At 45.6% G+C, this 17288-nt stretch overlaps 1 protein-coding gene across 1 annotated transcript in view; it reads left to right on the top strand.

The window, feature by feature from the left end:
- Nucleotides 1–17288, top strand: part of rasgrf1 (Ras protein specific guanine nucleotide releasing factor 1) — a gene marked incomplete at both ends in the record, with an annotated part of 183823 nt that overhangs the window by 145435 nt on the left and 21100 nt on the right. Inside the window, 8 exons of the mRNA XM_084334566.1 lie at nt 1937–2130; nt 4193–4302; nt 5650–5768; nt 7055–7215; nt 7846–7909; nt 8414–8556; nt 8688–8770; nt 9599–9847. Coding sequence (XP_084190692.1) covers nt 1937–2130; nt 4193–4302; nt 5650–5768; nt 7055–7215; nt 7846–7909; nt 8414–8556; nt 8688–8770; nt 9599–9847 — 1123 coding nt within the window. The remainder of the gene's footprint in view (nt 1–1936; nt 2131–4192; nt 4303–5649; nt 5769–7054; nt 7216–7845; nt 7910–8413; nt 8557–8687; nt 8771–9598; nt 9848–17288) is intronic.

Raw genomic sequence — 17288 nt, 5'->3', positions numbered from 1 at the left:
CTCCACCAACGGACCAACCTAGGAATAACCTAGAATTGGAACATTAGAAATTGGATTCGGCCAATCAGAGATCGTCTCTGTGAAATTCTGCTACGGAAAAAAATACTGGCGTCGGCCAATCAGAGAGCGTCTCCGCGAAATGCGGCTACAGAAATTCTTGACGCTACTGGCTAGACCGCTTCAAATCGCGCCCGGATTCCAACATAATAGTCATATTTCAACGCACAACGCATTATGCACTGATTGGCTGTGACGGATACAGCGATCAAACTGTGACGCGCACTCAGAGCGCTATCGCGTCTAGCCCGGGCCGAGAAATACGAAAAAATTAAAAAAAATAAAAAAAACGTGATGTCACTTCCTGCTCAGGAAAACGAGTGTTTTTTATTTGAGATAATAACGTTATATTGTGCATTGGAAATACAAACATACTTAAAATGAGTAAATATTATTCATTTTAAACATGTTTATATTATTTATAGGGCTATAAAACAAAAAACAAAAAAGTTTTATTTTCTTCTTCTCTGATTTAACAGCAGGTGGGTCGGCGCCCGTGCGCCCCTAGTGGCAGAGCCGCCACTGGTTCGAACGTTTGGGCTCAGCCCTACTAGCTACTAACGTTATGTAAAAAACAATAATGCTATAAACTATTGTGGCCATTCCAGGTGTAGGGGTGGCAGAATAAACAACACACAGACAGGATGCAGTTCCCAAAATCATACTCTTCTTTATTTTCTAATAAACAATAAACGTTTCACACGTCTCACTGGCTTTATAGCAATTAATCTGTCGGCCGGGCGGCGTCTCCGCTCCGTGGCCTGTCTCCTTGCCCTGCTACGAGAGAGTGAGAGGGTGCTCTTCGGCTCCATTAAGTTCCCTCTCCTCAACAGGCGCACCGCGCCGTGATTCGATAATTGTTCTTGATGACCTTCTAGCGACAGGTGCGTCCGGAAGCGGATGCCCAAATATGGGCAGCGCCCAGCCATTGGGTCGCTACGTAGCGTCCTTCAATCACCAAGCCCAGTGGTGGCTTGGGATTGCCACACTATACACAATATATACAATGAAACAATGATTTACATTAGTATTTACAGTGATTTAATATGCAGCGAAATAACGTTATACGATTTAAATTATAAATACAAATATGGTAACATGGTTGTGGCTTTTTAAAATAGTGGCTTTAGAGATAAATGGTTATGATCACCGGAGCACTAGTGTTGGGTGAAACAGATACTAGCCACAGATTCAGGGTCAGTTATTTTCCCATTGTACGAATTGTTAAGCTTATGGAATGTAAGGGAAATCTGATCCTAGGTCTGCGACTAAAGCCAGGAGTCTATGCTGTGGTGACGTCAGTCAGCAGCGCCAAATTCCAGTGTAGTTTCTTAGTGAACGAAAACATAAACGTTGTTATTTTGCTACCTTTACGAATAATTGCGAATATTTTCATGTTGAGCTATAGATTGTGGATGAATACGCACAGAAAGGTACATCACGCAAATGTTCATGCTTTATTTGTTTTAAACGAGACAATTTAGAAATGGGCAATGGGGAAATACATTGCGTTTTCAAGATGGTGGACCGCGGAGAAACAGCAATGACGTAACCACTACACCTCCCTATTTACAGTAGCTCTTACGTCATGCTAAAGTTGGGCTCCTTTCCACCCTGTTCCCACCTGAGGAGCAAAATGGCCACCGTGTGAATGTGGTCAATTGCAATCTTGTTACATGTGCAAGCGCTTTCATCCACAATGCCCGTGGAGTCTCAGCTTGGGTTCAGAAGGTTTCCCTACAAGATGATGTTGGCGAAAAAAGGGTCCATCACAGGAGACAACCACACCAGTTTCCACTTAGTTACTTAGTTAACTGGCCACCATAGGATGAAGTTTTCCTAATTTCTTTGATCCCCCATCTTTTCTTTCTCTCTACAGCGGACCTGTTTGACATCCTTCTCCCCATGCTGAACATCTACCAGGAGTTTGTGAGGAACCACCAGTACAGTCTGCAGATCCTGGCTCACTGCAAGCAGAACCGAGACTTTGACAAGCTGCTGAAGCAGTACGAGGCCAAGCCGGACTGTGAGGAGAGGACCCTGGAGACCTTCCTCACCTACCCCATGTTCCAGGTCAGTCCTTCCTCACCTACCCCATGTTCCAGGTCAGTCCTTCCTCACCTACCCCATGTTCCAGGTCAGTCCTTCCTCACCTACCCCATGTTCCAGGTCAGTCCTTCCTCACCTACCCCATGTTCCTGGAGTGTGTACAGAGCAATACATTCTTCAACACAGCACTCACCTTCGCTAGCTATGTCGTTAGCATGTCGGTAACCGATTTTTGCCATCTTTGTAAGGAATACGAATACCAAAAAATCACAGTACAAACACCACACAGGCACAAAAGACATTGGCACAAAACAGCCCAATACATAGACAAAAGAACAACGCAAACAGATACCAGTACAATGGTTAACATTTTTATAATTCTGATGAAAAAGTATTCATCAGAGCAATGGCATGTCGGATGAAAGACTTCTTGAATATGTTTTTTGGGGCTAGAGGAACTTCCAGATGGAAGCTTGTCAAACTCAAGGGATCAGACAATATTTGCAGAGCCCTGTCCCTATTCCGAAATACATATAACTCAATTGTTTTTTTTTGTGGTTTCCCTATAACTTTACTGGCCATACATATTAGATACAAAGAATGTAGCAAACGTCACACCTAAACCACGCCGATAGCTGCCAGTAGTTCTTAATAGGACGCTGATTGGTTGGGCCACAAGCGCATGACTTGAAGCCTGATTTTCACTTGATCTCGTGATCTCAGGAATCCAGCTGCCGCGCAAGGTTAAACAGGGAGGCCGCAAGCAGGCAGATAATGGCACAGTACAAAAGTGGTGTGAAGAATGGCATCCCAGAATACATTGCTCTTTATCATGGATGGACTATAGAACTTTAATAATGAACCTAATCCTTACCTTAAACCTAACCTTAAGCGACAATGTGTCTCTTTTTATATACTTTCTTCAAAAAGAGTTATATTAATTAATCAGGTTCTGGAGCGTGTACAGAGCAAATTGAGACCAGTGGCGCTTCAACACAACACTCACTCGCTGCTCGAGCCTCAAATCGTCTGGTGAGACACAACACTGAGCACGGCTGGACTCCATAACCTGATCCATTAATAGAAAATGTAAAAAATACATATAGAAAAAAAGACACATTGTTGCTTTAAGGTTAGGGTTAAAAGAACACAGCAACATTTTAGGAAATTAGCTTACCGTCTTCTCCAGAGAGAGACAAGAAGATAGATACCAGTATATCTTCTTGTCTCTCTCTGGAGAAGATGGTAAGCTAATTTCCTAAAATGAAAACCTGTGATTAGAGTGTATGCTTGGGCTAAATTCTAGTAAATAAATTGAAATATCCCCCATTTCTCTAAGGACCCACTGGAACCCCCTCAAGGACCCCTAGGGGGTCCCCAGCCCCCCATGTTAAGAACCAGTTGCATAAGCTCAAATGGAGATTATTATTATTTCACTTGTTTTTTACGATGATCTATTTTCATAAAACATTCAACCAATTCAAGGACGCGGCTCGTGTCGGTGATGCCCGCTGCTTTACTCTCAAAGTATCCCTGTAGTGTTTCTCATATCCACATGAAAGCGGTTGTTTCTGAAGCTCAGGGTTTCATAATGGTTCCTTTCTGGCGAGGCATGCAGTTTCTCTGCAGCGCGCTCCGCTGGGGCTTACTGTAGGCTCTGCTGTGTTGATAATACATTTTTGCTGATGACTGTAGATGTGCGTAGCGCTCCCTGCTGATACTTCTCATCAGTGTGTGTGTGTGGATGCAAGTGTGTGTGCGTGCATGTGTGTGTGTATGTGTGTGTGTGTGCATAATATATGTGTGTGTGTGTGTGTGTGTGTGTGTGTGTGTGTGTGTGTGTGTGTGTGTGTGTGTGTGTGTGTGTGTGTGTGTGTGTGTGTGTGTGTGTGTGTGTGTGTGTCTGTGTGTGTGTGTGTGTGTGTGTGTGTGTGTGTGTGTGTGTGTGTGTGTGTGTGTGTGTGTGTGTGTGTGTGTGCGTGCCTCCATGCATGTGTGTGTGTGTGTTATTTACAGTATACTGTATGCACACAAGCCTCTCCATCCGGGTTGTGACTCACCTGCTGCTGCCTGCTCGTCTCTCTAGATCCCCCGCTACATACTGACTTTGCACGAGCTGCTGGCGCACACACCCCACGAACATGTGGAGAGGACTAGCCTGGACTACGCCAAGTCTAAGCTGGAGGAGCTCTCCAGGTACACCTTCCCCACACCATGAGAAACCAAGCAGAGTGTGCATAATATAGTGGCTCCAACTGACTATGTCCACGCAGTGAATGCTTGGCTCTTTATGTCGTGCTCAGGATGGGATTCCCTTCCGCCCTGTTACCACCTTGCTACATAGTACAGCACGGGCAGTGAATATGTACAGTATATTGGTGCCGTTTAGGTGTCTTTTCTAAATCAATGGCTGTGATTACTATCCTGTATATATTCAATAAGATGAATGACATTTTCCAATGAGTGTGTTTGAGATATTATTAGGGATGTCCGATATTATCGCCCTACCGATATTATCGGCCGATATTGGCATTAAAATATGATATCGGAAAATATCAGTATCGGTTTAAAAAAAATCCCCTTTAACACACATCATAGTTCCTTTATGACCCGATATCAGTAACCACACAAAAGTACAGCCATCGCGTGACAGGTTTTGTTATTTGTCTCAAATGAAGACGTATAACATAATATCTAGGGATGCTCGATATTGGCTTTTTTACCGATACCGATATACCGACATTGTCCAACTCTTAATTTCCGATATCAACCGATACCGATATATGCAGGGTTCCCCCCCCCCCCCCCCCCCCCCCCCCCAAAAAACGGAATAATTTCAGGTAATTAACATTACATATCTCTTGTTGTGTAATTAACACAACATTATGCATACTTTGACAATAAATTAAATAATAATTTGTTCTTACTTGCTTGCCTGGGTAAATAAAGGTTAAATAAATGTAAGAAAAAATTGAAAACCGATACAGATATTTTCCGATATCACATTTTTATGCCAATATCGGCCGATAATATCGGTAGGCCGATAATATCGGACATCCCTAGTTCCAAGGAAAGGTATCCTGTTTCCAGTGTGGCTTTAGTTCTTTTGAGACGAATGTATCAACGGGGAAGGAGAGAGGGTATCAGTCAGTACAATAAGAAAGATAAACACAACGTAGAAACTTCACAGAGCCACAGGTGACGAGGTGATTACTGGCTGATATATCGCGAAATCCAACACCAGTGATGTCATCGGGGACATTGAATGCTTATTCAGCTCAATGAAATAATAAGGTACAGTAGCAGCAGTCCCTGTAAAACAAGGTATTGCTATTTTGTGGTGCAGAAAATTAACACAACACAAGGATTCAATGTCCCCAATCACTGGTGGCCATATTCAAACTCATTTACTCTCAATTACTGTCAAACTAAATGAATGTGTGCAAAACTGTTTAGTCTTTGGATGTCTGTGAGATTATGTGCAAAATAAATCAGCATTGTTTTTTGGTGAAGTGCCGCTTTTAACCAGCCATCCCTCCCCAGGATCATGCACGATGAAGTGAGCGAGACGGAGAACATCAGGAAGAACCTGGCGATAGAGCGCATGATCGTAGAGGGATGCGAGATCCTCCTGGACACCAGCCAGACGTTCGTGAGACAAGGTAACCCCTCCCTTCAGGTTTCACAGCCCAGGTCGGCCCAGATTCCGGCCGAGCGTGGTATTGTAGTGGCGTTTCTACCGTCCTCCACCAGTTTGACGAGCCTGGTGCATGCGTTCTCATAGCTTCAGACCTCTGTAGGCCCCACAGATACCCTACTGGGAGAATACTTTTGAATATTTTAGAATACGCGGCTGTGTGGCATAGCGGAGATTGCGCTCGTCACCAATGCAAGAGACTCTGGTCTCGACTCCCCAAGTCAGCATTGCCTGCGGCTTGGGCGAGTCGTCATACTATCTCAATTGGCAGAGGTAGCGGGTGGAAAGTCGATGGGTGGGGATTGGACGTTGTGGACAGCGACTCCTACAGGTCGGTCGGGTGACGCCTGTACAGCAGAGACAGGAAGTATCGGGGGCAGCGTGAGCCTCCCACGCGTTACTCCTCGCCACTGAGAGTCCGCGCTGTCTGGTGAAAAGATGCGACAGGCTGCCTCCTCGTGTACTGGAGGGGACACGTGATGCAAGGCTCCTATCCTCACTACAGCCGACCAGTGGGAGGCATAGTCTAGCAACGTTCAAGACAGGGGAGGGGAGAATTGGCGATACGAAATTGGGATGGGAGAAAAATAGAAAAATAAGGAGAAAAAGTGGATAAAAAAAGAATATTTTAGATCGTATATACGTATTTTAGAATGTATATCTTTGACTGTGTATTCTTTCTTCTTCTTATTATTATTATTATTATTATTTTTTTTTTTTACCCTAACCTAAATGTTTATTGTGAGCGATCTGTGGTGCTTAATTTCCCTCTGGATTATAAGTACTTCTATTCTATTCTATTTTATTCTATTCTATTCTATTCTATTATATTCTATTCTATTCTATTCTATTCTATTCTATTCTATACTTATACAATACGTATTTCCCAGTCTAAGCAATCACTCTGAGTGAGTAGACTCTTCAGTAAGACAGTTCTCAGGTGAGCATATGATGAGTCAGGTAGTGGAAATGTCAAAACATCCTCTAGAGTCCTTGATGGACAGGGGGGAGGGGTCATAAATATGAAATGAGTTAATCCTCTTATCTCAGACTATCCATGTGCATGTATATACAGGTAAACGAGGACCAAACAAGCCATTGATAACGGTTCTCTCTCTCTCTCTCTCTCTCTCTCTCTCTCTCTCTCTCTCTCTCCATGCTGCCTTCCCTTTCTATATCTCCTTCATTCACATGTCCTTCCATCTGTATATGTCTCATTCTCTCTCTCTCTGTCTCATAACCATCATACAGGGTCTCTCATCCAGGTACCGATGAGTGAGAAGGGCAAGATCACCCGTGGGCGACTGGGCTCCCTGTCCCTGAAGAAGGAGGGAGAGAGGCAGTGCTTCCTCTTCTCCAAGCATCTCATCATCTGCAACAGGGGCTCCGGGGGGAAGCTACACCTCACCAAGGTGGGGCCCTGAGCTGCTGAGCTGCTCCTTTCAACACCCTAACCCCCCAGCGCCGCCTGAACCAGGGATCTCCGAGCTAAATAGAGGCCTTGCACGTAGTTCTCTTTCTTCCAGCATGGCTGCCTGTAACCATTGGCAACCACTTTCAAAAGAAAACGCTACATATCTGTGCAGTGGTAGAGTAGGTAAAACACTGGAAAAGCATGATATTACTGTTCCACTGTGACTTGTTTACAAGATCCAGTAATAAGATACTTAATTATTAAATTTCCGTTGGTTTATTTCTCACTTATCAACACATAGCAACCGTCGTTTTGCACATAGCAACCGTTGTTTCTTCCAACATGGAGATAAATGTCAGACAATTGTGATTGGAGGATCAAGAAAAGAGGGCGGGTTTGAGATAGGTCAACTGCATTGACATGACGTGCTGACGAGCGCACACAGTGTACACATTTCTTTTTAAAGCAATTACGCCATCATAAGATTACCTAAAAGGTAACATAGGATATGGGATACGGCACCAATGCAACTACAATACCAGTGACACTCCTGGTGACTATTTCTAATAGAGGAGGCTTGGCGAATGTAGTTCTGAAAGTGCTGATGCATATTCCATGTTGTTGACAGAACGGGGTGGTCTCCCTTATAGACTGCACTCTTCTGGAGGACCCAGAGGGGACAGATGAAGAGTGTGAGTATCTCAGTGTTTTATTCATACACAAGAAGCGTAAAGGAAATATGCACCGTACACACAGTACATAGCATGTAGGGTTATTCTATATGATGTATGGTGACTATGCTGTAACTAATTCATACTAGTGAACCTTTTATAGAACACTTTGCATGAACAATAAATGAAGTGTTTCCTTCTATAAAGCCATACGTTCATTTTGAATAGGAACACGTTATATACCTTGTGTGTGTAATAGGTAAATATTTCAGTACAGACATTTACATCCTAAGGTAACTTATAAGCAAGTGTCGTATGATAGACAATAACTTCAAGAATAGGATAGTTACTCTAATTACTTTCAGGAATTGTTTTGTACAACTAAAATCTTGTAAATGGTATATATCCCATTTTTGTGTGTGTGTGTGTGTGTGTGTGTGTGTGTGTGTGTGTGTGTGTGTGTGTGTGTGCGTGCGTGCGTGCGTGCGTGCGTGCGTGCGTGCGTGTTTGTGTTTTTCCTCTCAGCCAAAGCAGACAAGAGTGGCCAGGACATGGAGCACCTGGAGTTCAAGATCGTTGTGGAGCCCAAAGACAGCCAATCATTCACGATCATCCTCGTGGCCTCCTCCAGGCAGGAGAAGTCTGCATGGACCAGTGACATCAGCCAGGCACGTCAACACGCATTACATCTCCGCTGCTCCTGACAAGGGGCCAGGAATGTCTGTAGCGCAGCCTGTACATGACGGCGCTTCACTAACTCTAACCTCCGTCTCTCCGTCTGTCTTCTATACATATACAGTGTGTCGACAACATTCGCTGCAATGGCCTCATGATGAACGCGTTCGAAGATAACTCTAAAGTTACCGTGCCGCAGATGATCAAGTAAGCCTCCTTTCTCTAATAACAGGTGTATGTTATAGTATGTAAGCCTCCTTCTCTAATAACATGTGTATGTTATAGAAGCCTCCTTCTCTAATAACATGTGTATGTTATAATATGTAAGCCTCCTTCTTTAATAACATGTGTATGTTATAGTATGTAAGCCTCCTTTCTCTAATAACATGTGTATGTTATAGTATGTAAGCCTTGTTCTCTAATAACATGTGTATGTTATAGTATGTAAGCCTCGTTCTCTAATAACATGTGTATGTTATAGTATGTAAGCCTCGTTCTCTAATAACATGTGTATGTTATAGTATGTAAGCCTCCTTCTCTAATAACATGTGTATGTTATAGTATGTAAGCCTCGTTCTCTAATAATATGTGTATACCATGATAGCCTCGTTCTCTAATAACATGTATGTTATGTAAGCCTCGTTGTCTAATAACATGTATGCCATGTAAGTCTCGTTCTCTAATAACATGTGTATGCCATGTAAGCCTTGTTCTCTAATAACATGTGTATGCCATGTAAGCCTCGTTCTCTAATAACATGTGTAGGTTATGTAAGCCTCGTTCTCTAATAACATTTGTATGCCATATACAGTAAGAATGATTCTCTAATAACATGTGTCTGCCATGTAAGCCTCGTTCTGTAATAACATGTGTATGTTATGTAAATCTCATTCTCTAATAAGTTGTGTATGTTATGTAAGTCTCGTTCTCTAATAACATGTGTTTGCCATATAGCCTTGTTCTCTAATAACATGCAAATGTTTTTTATTCATCTCTGTACTTACGTGCGCCGGTCCTTCCCACGGACGTGAACAGGTCGGACTCGAGCCTGTACTGTGACGACGTGGACATCCGCTTCAGCAAGATGATGAACTCCTGCAAGGTGCTGCAGATCCGTTACGCCAGCGTGGAGCGTCTGCTGGAGCGCCTGACCGACCTGCGCTTCCTCTCCATCGACTTCCTCAACACCTTCCTGCACTCCTACCGCGTGTTCACCACCGCCGACGTGGTGCTGGACAAGCTCATCACCATCTATAAGAAGCCCATCAGCGCCATCCCGGCCCGGTGAGTCACCTGTTGTGGACTTTACACAGACCTCTCTGGGGTTCGACAACAACTATATTAGATGTTGTACAGTAGGGAGGTCAGTAGGGAGGTCAAACGTTCTGCCATAATGTAATAAAATAGGAACTCCGCCCACAATGCTATTCAGAGCGCAGTTTTGGCCCTTCCGCTTTCGTGCCACTTCCCTTACAAAAAGCCAAAGTCTCAGACAATACTTTCAATTGGTGGAACAAACAACCACTCAAATTGTAGCCAACCCCTGTGCGCACACAATGGCGTTTGTCGGTTAGTGTTTTTCATTAAAATGGTTACTCCTCTTAAATAGGAGCCAACAATGACTTCTTTGCATCCAAATGTTGCCCCAAGTCTGGCCTACAACCGTGTGAAATTGGATTAGTCTTTCCGTTTGGGACTTCGTTTTTAAAGATTTATTTTTTAGCATTTATTGCTTTTCATGGTCAGACAGATGAGGAGAGGATGAACGGGAGAAGAGGCGGGGAAGACATGCGACAAATGTCACTGGGAGCGGGAAGCGAACCCGGGACGGCCGCGTAGGTGTGCGATGCACTAACGTGGTGCGCCACGGGGGTGCCCCTGGGACTTAGTTTTTAACCAAAAGGCGATGGATTCAATGCTGCCAAAGCAGAGCGAAAGTTCTCTCTGCTATTTACAATCCTCTCGGAGGCTCAAAAGGCCGGTTTCCATGATCGATTATAATGGATTATAGGCGCCGGGTCAGGTGATTACAGGATGTTGTAACGAAATTATTATTTCTTTATTTCACCACTAAAAACGAACCTTTAGATTTTTTTAATGTTTTTTATGTTTTTTATGTTTTTTATGTTTTTTATGTTTTTTATGTTTTTTATGTTTTTATGTTAAATAAATAGAGGCAGTGGCTGAGAGCATCATGGCGACACCATCCATGAATATGTCCACTTTCCTATGCAGGGTTTACTTGTATTGTATGTATGTATTCCATATATTGTCCAAGCCATACGCCACCTATTCCATCTATTTCCAGACATTCCCCATTTCTAAACCCAAACTTACGATGCCTTACTTGAAATTAACATAGAATACTGGTGGATTCCTGATGAAAGCTTTCTACACGAGTACAGTTTCACTTGGTATGTGTACCCAGCATCTACTCCCCCCAGGCCAGTCTGTAAATAATAATTGTCCTCTTAGTCAACTTGCCTGCTTAAAAGGGTTAAAACAAAGTCTGTTTCGTGGCTATTGTCCACTGAGTAATGAAAGGCATGTACAGTAGTCAGGCAGACAGCGTACACATAGGACTGATATTAATGTCCCCTGACAGACCTTACAGCCATTACCCTCCCCCTCCTCCTCCCACTCCTCCTCCCCCCCCCCTCCCAGCCCCCCTCCGGGGTCTGTTTCCACTGGTCTGCGGCCTCTTGCCCTCTCACAACTCTGTTTCCCCCAGTATCATCAGCCCCAGTCCTTTGAATATGAGAAAAAGATAAACAGTGAAATTCCGAGTGCCGGTCCCAAGCCCGGGAAAAATGGGGAGGGTTGCGTCAGGAAGGGCATCCGGCATAAAACCAAACTGCCAAAATGATTATGCGGATCAAAAATCTGATTTCCATACCGGATCGGTCGAGACCCGGGTCACCAATGACCGCCCTTGGCACTGCTGACCAGCAGGGTGTCGGGGGAAATTGGGCTACTGGTGGTAGAAAGAGAAGAGGGAGGAAACATGTCCGGAGGAGGAGGCAGAAGAGGATGGGGAGGAGTGTGGAGGTGAGGGTTGGAACGTTGAACGTTGGCACCATGTCTGGCAAAGGGGGAGAGATAGTTGATATGATGGAGAGAAGAAAAATAGATATACTGTGTGTGCAGGAGACCAGGTGGAAGGGGAGTAAGGCCAGAGTATGCCGGTAGCGTGGTAGAGGTGAGGAGAGTATCAGACAGAGTGATGGCTCTGAAGCTAGTGATAATAATAATAATAATAATTTAGGACCTGCTCCGAGGTCACCATTTGGCACACATGCGAACCATGCATACAATGCGTATCTGCGATTAACCCATCCCGTCGTCCTTCCCCCCCAAGGGCAGCCGGGAGCAGACAGGCGCCACGTGAGCCGCGCCAGGGGACCAATCCAAGTGCTCCTGTCCGTCTTCGTCAAGGACGCCACAGCGTTAGCGATCTTGTTGTTGTGCATGTTTTTCCATTGGGTTTATCTTATCGGGGGGGGAAACCCTTGCGAGCACGGGGAGAACATGCAAACTCCACACAGAAAGGCCTGGGAGATACCCCACCTGGGTAACTGGCATCATGGAAACCTGGTCCCCAAGCGGGATTCGAACCCTGGACCTTCTTGCTGTGAGGCGACAGTGTTAACCACTACACCACCGTGCTGGAAGGGCTAATGCTGAATGTGATCAGCGCGTATGCCCCCCAGGTGGGGTGCGAGATGGAAGAGAAGGAAGCATTCTGGAGCATGTTAGATGAAGTGGTGGAGAGTGTGCCTGTGGTGGAGAGAGTGGTGATTGGAGCGGACTTCAACAGGCACGTAGGGGAGGGAAACAAAGGGGATGAGGAGGTGATGAGCAGGTACGGCGCCAAAGAGAGAAATGCGGAAGGTCAGATGGTGGTAGACTTTGCAAAAAGGATGGGTATGGCGGTAGTGAACACTTACTTCAGGAAGAGAGAGGAGCACAGGATTACATATAAAAGCGGGGGAAGGTGCACACAGGTGGACTATGTCCTATGCAGAAAGGGTCATCTGAAAGAGGTCAGGGATGGCAAGGTGATCGCAGGTGAGAGTGTAGCTAGGCAGCACCGCATGGTGGTCTGTAGGATAACTGTGGAGGCCAAAAGGAAGAAAGCCAAGGGAGAGAAGGTAGAGCCAAAGATTAAATGGTGGCAGTTAAAGAAAGAGGAACGTTGTGTGGAGTTCAGGGAGAAGATAAGACAGGCGCTTGGTGGTAGGGAGGAGCTGCCGGTTGGTTGGGCAGCCACAGCAGATGTGGTGAGGGAGACCGCCAAAATGGTATTTGGCGTGTCTTCAGGACGAAGGAAGGAAGATAAGGAGACCTGGTGGTGGAGTGAGGAAGTGCAGGAAAGTATACAGATGAAGAGGTTGGCGAAGAAGCAGTGGGACAGACTGAGGGATGAAGAGAGTAGACAGGCATACATGGAGAGACGGCGGGAGGCAAAGAGAGAGGTGGCAAAGGCAAAGGAAAGAGCATTCACCGAGCTGTATGAGAGGTTGGACACCAAGGAAGGAGAAAAGGACCTATATAGGCTGGCTAGGCAGAGGAAACAGGCAGGGAAGGATATACAGCAGGTCAGAGTGATAAAGGATAAGGAGGGCAAGGTGCTGACCAGCGAGGACAGTGTGGTGAGAAGGTGGAAGGAGTACTTTGAAGAGCTGATGAATGAGGAAAATGAGAGAGAGAGGAGGACGGACAGTGTGGAGGCAGTGAACCAGGAAGTGCAACAGATCAGTAAGGAGGAAGTGAGGGCAGCTTTGAAGATACAAGATACAAGAGTTTTATTTGTCACGGCATACAGGTATACAGTGAAATGCGGGGGGTCTCGCCCGCAACAATGTGCATAATACAAGTAATAATATAAGAGTCCAACCAATAGAGCGACATAGTGCAATAACAAGTAAACAAAGTAGGCATATCGGTATCTGTACATGAGCTATTTACAGGGCTATTTACGATCTCAAGCTATACTATTCTTAAAGTGATCTTTCCTTCTGTAAAGTGTCCATAGTGTGAGCGTGTGCAGCATGAGTGTGTGTGCTCATGTTAAAGTGGCTGCTAGTGTGTGAGCGTGTACAGTGTGTGTGTGTTGTGTGTGTGCTCATGTGTGCTTGTGTGTGGATGAAGAGGATGAAGAGTGGGAAGGCGGTCGGCCCAGATGACATACCAGCGGAGGCCTGGAGATGCCTAGGCGAGATGGCAGTGGTTTTTCTAACAAGATTGTTCAACAACATCTTGGAAAACGAGAAAATGCCAGAGGAGTGGAGGCAAAGTGTGCTAGTGCCGATTTTTAAGAATAAGGGAGACGCACAGAGTTGCAGCAACTACAGGGGAATAAAGCTGATCAGCCACAGCATGAAGCTATGGGAAAGGATAGTGGAGGCTACACAGTAAATTTCGCAGAGTAAATTTTACTCAAACTGAGTCCATTTGAGCCCAAGTGAGTTTGAGTCAAATGTACTCAGTTTGAGTAAAATTTACTCAGCGAAATTTGCTGTGTAGGTTAAGAGGAGAGGTGAGGATTAGTGAGCAGCAGTATGGGTTCATGCCAGGGAAAAGCACGACAGACGCATTGTTCGCCCTTAGAATGATAATGGAGAATTATAGAGAAGGCCAGAAGGAGCTGCATTGCGTCTTTGTAGACCTAGAGAAGGCGTATGACAGGGTACCAAGAGAGGAGGTTGTGGTACTGTATGAGAAAGTCAGGAGTAGCGGAAAAGTTTGTCAGGGTAGTACAGGACATGTTTCAAGTTCAAGTTTCAAGTTTCAAGTTTCTTTAATAGTTGTCATACAGAAGTACAGAATACTTTCATACAAAATGCTTCTTACTGTTATGCTCCAGAGACTGTGCTAGACAAGATAGTATCAAATAACATAGTATAGCATGTAATTTAGAAGAAGAAAATGAGGTCACAGTGTTCGGTATAGACATATGTACAATGTTCTGAGTTACCATATAATATACAATACTATGCAGTGTACTAATGTACAGTACTATATAGTGCAAAGCAGAAATGGGATGAGGTACAATTTAGGTACAATTTACAGTAAGGTGTACGAGTTGTAGTGCAATCCTTCATCAATAAATATAAAGTGTGGGGAGTGGGTGCTACAGTGTGTTTGTTTAAAGTGGGTGTGTGCTATAAAGTGTGTGGAGTGGGTGCTACAGTGTGTTTGTTTAAAGTGAGTGTGTGCGTGTGGATGTGTGTGCTATGTGCGTTTGGTGGTTTGTTGTTGTGTAGTGTTCATTGTTCGTTTAGCAGCCTGATGGCCTGGGGATAGAAGCTTCTTCTGAGTCTTTCTGTGCTTGCCTTGAGACTCCGGTATCGCTTGCCTGACCGCAGCAGTTCAAAGAGGCAGTTGTTCGGGTGACTGGAGTCTTTAATGATTCTCTTAGCCTTGCCCTTGCAACGCTTGTTGTAAATGTTCTGGAGGGTGGGGAGCCCCCCTCCAATTGTGCGTTCGGCTGAACGTGTCACTCTTTGTAGTCTGCTTCGGTCTTGTGCAGTGCTATTCCCAAACCAGGAGGTGATGTTGCCGGTCAAGATGCTCTCTATTGTACATGAGTAGAAGTTCTTAAGGATCTTCTGACTGACTTGGAACTTCCTTAGGCGCCTGAGGAAGTAGAGGCGTTGTCGTGCCTTCTTCACAACACTGTCAATGTGTGTGGTCCATGTCAAGTCCTCGGATATGTAGGCTCCGAGGTACTTAAAGCTGTTGACTCTCTCAACCGGTACCCCGTCGATGCTGAGGGGGCTGTAGTCCTTGACCCCCGACCTCCTGAAGTCCACAATCATCTCCTTTGTTTTGCTGACGTTCAGGGAGAGGCTGTTTTCCTGGCACCATCCCGCCAGGACCTTGACCTCTTCCAGGTAGGCCCTCTCGTCGTTGGCAGAGATCAGGCCCACCACCACTGTGTCGTCAGCAAATTTGATGATTGTATTGCTACTCCGCTGAGCCACACAGTCGTGTGTGTACAGGGAGTAGAGGAGGGGACTCAGAACACAGCCCTGGGGGGCCCCTATGTTGAGGGTGATGGATGAGGAGGTGCAGTTGCCTGCTCTCACCACCTGGGGTCTGCCAGTCAGGAAGTCCAAGACCCACTGGCAGAGGTCATAGTTCAAGCCCAGGTCCCTGAGCTTGGCTATGAGTATGGAGGGGACTATGGTATTGAATGCCGAGCTGTAGTCGATGAATAGCATCCTCACATAGTTCCCCTGCCTCTTGTGCAGGTGTGATGCTGCTGTGTGCAGCACATGGGCTATGGCGTCCTCCGTGGACCTGTTGGGGCGGTATGCAAATTGCAGGGGGTCCATGTTGATGGGGAGGGAGGAGCAGATGTAGCCCTTTACTAGCTTCTCAAAGCACTTCATGGCTATGGAGGTGAGAGCTACAGGGCGGTAGTCGTTGAGGCAAGCAGGCTTGGATTTTTTGGGTACAGGGATAATAGTGGACTTCTTCAGGCAGGTGGGGATGACAGCCTGTTCTAAGGACAGGTTAAATATGTTAGTGAATACTGGGGCCAGTTGGTCGGCACAGACTTTTAGGACGCGGCCGGGGATGCCGTCCGGACCTGCTGCCTTCCTGATATTCACTTTTTTAAAGGTCCGCCTCACCTCATGCTCTGTTACCCTGAACACTGCGCCTCCATCAGCAGCCGACCCCCCCCCCCCCCCCATTGCCGTGGCTTGTGAGCTGGTGTTGTTATTACCAGCATCAAACCTCGCATAGAAGGTATTGAGGTCATTTGCTAAGGAGATGTCACTGTTCAGTTTGAGGGAGGCGCCTTTGTAGTCTGTCATCGTTTTGAGCCCCTGCCACATAGCTCTAGAGTCAGCTTGTTCAAACTGGAGTTCAATTTTATCCCTGTAGCGCCGTTTGGCCTCTGACACTGTCCTCCTTACGTTGTATCGCGCCACCTTGTGGTCATTCATGTTGCCTGCCACTAGGCCGTCGTTGTATGCTTTGGTGCGCTCTCTCAGAGCTTCACGGACGGATTTGTCTACCCAGGGTTTTTGATTTGGGTAAACTCTCATTTTGGTAGTGGGGATTGTTTCTTCCACCAAAGTACAAACATAGTCCAGCACTGTCTCCGTGTAGACATTAATGTTATCTGTGTCGCGGAACACATTCCAGTCTGTGCAGTCAAACGCAGCCTGGAGCGTCTCCTCTGACGTCAAATCCCATTTATGCACCTCTCGCGAGACTACAGGAGTACTTTTGATTCTCTGTTTGTACATTGGTGAAAGAAAAATGGACGCGTGATCTGATTTACCAAAGCCACTATCAGAATGAGCCTTGTAGCCACCTTTAAATTGCGTGTAACAGTGATCTAGGATGTTACCGCCTCTGGTGTTGCAAGTCACATGCTGATAGAAGTCAGGTAATACCTTTCTCAGATTGGCGCTATTGAAATCACCCAGCACTAAAATGGCGGCGTTAACGTTCGCCGCTTGTATTCTATTTACCTCGTCGTGGAGTCTGGAGAGCGCGACGTTGTTACTGGCTTGCGGTGGAATATACACTCCGACAAGGATGATCGCCGTTAACTCCCTCGGGAGGAAGAAAGGACGACACTTGATGGTTATATATTCCAGGTCTGGGCAGCAGTGGTTGGATAATTCCTTCACGTTAGTTGGATCGCTCCAATTGTTGTTAAACATGAAGGCAATACCTCCTCCACGTTGTTTACCGGACTCTG

Source organism: Notolepis coatsorum (assembly GCF_963971535.1).
Source record: "Notolepis coatsorum genome assembly, chromosome: 18".
Taxonomy (NCBI): domain Eukaryota; kingdom Metazoa; phylum Chordata; class Actinopteri; order Aulopiformes; family Paralepididae; genus Notolepis; species Notolepis coatsorum.
The sequence above is the reverse complement of the archived record's forward strand: the minus strand, read 5'-3'. Positions and strand labels throughout refer to the sequence as shown.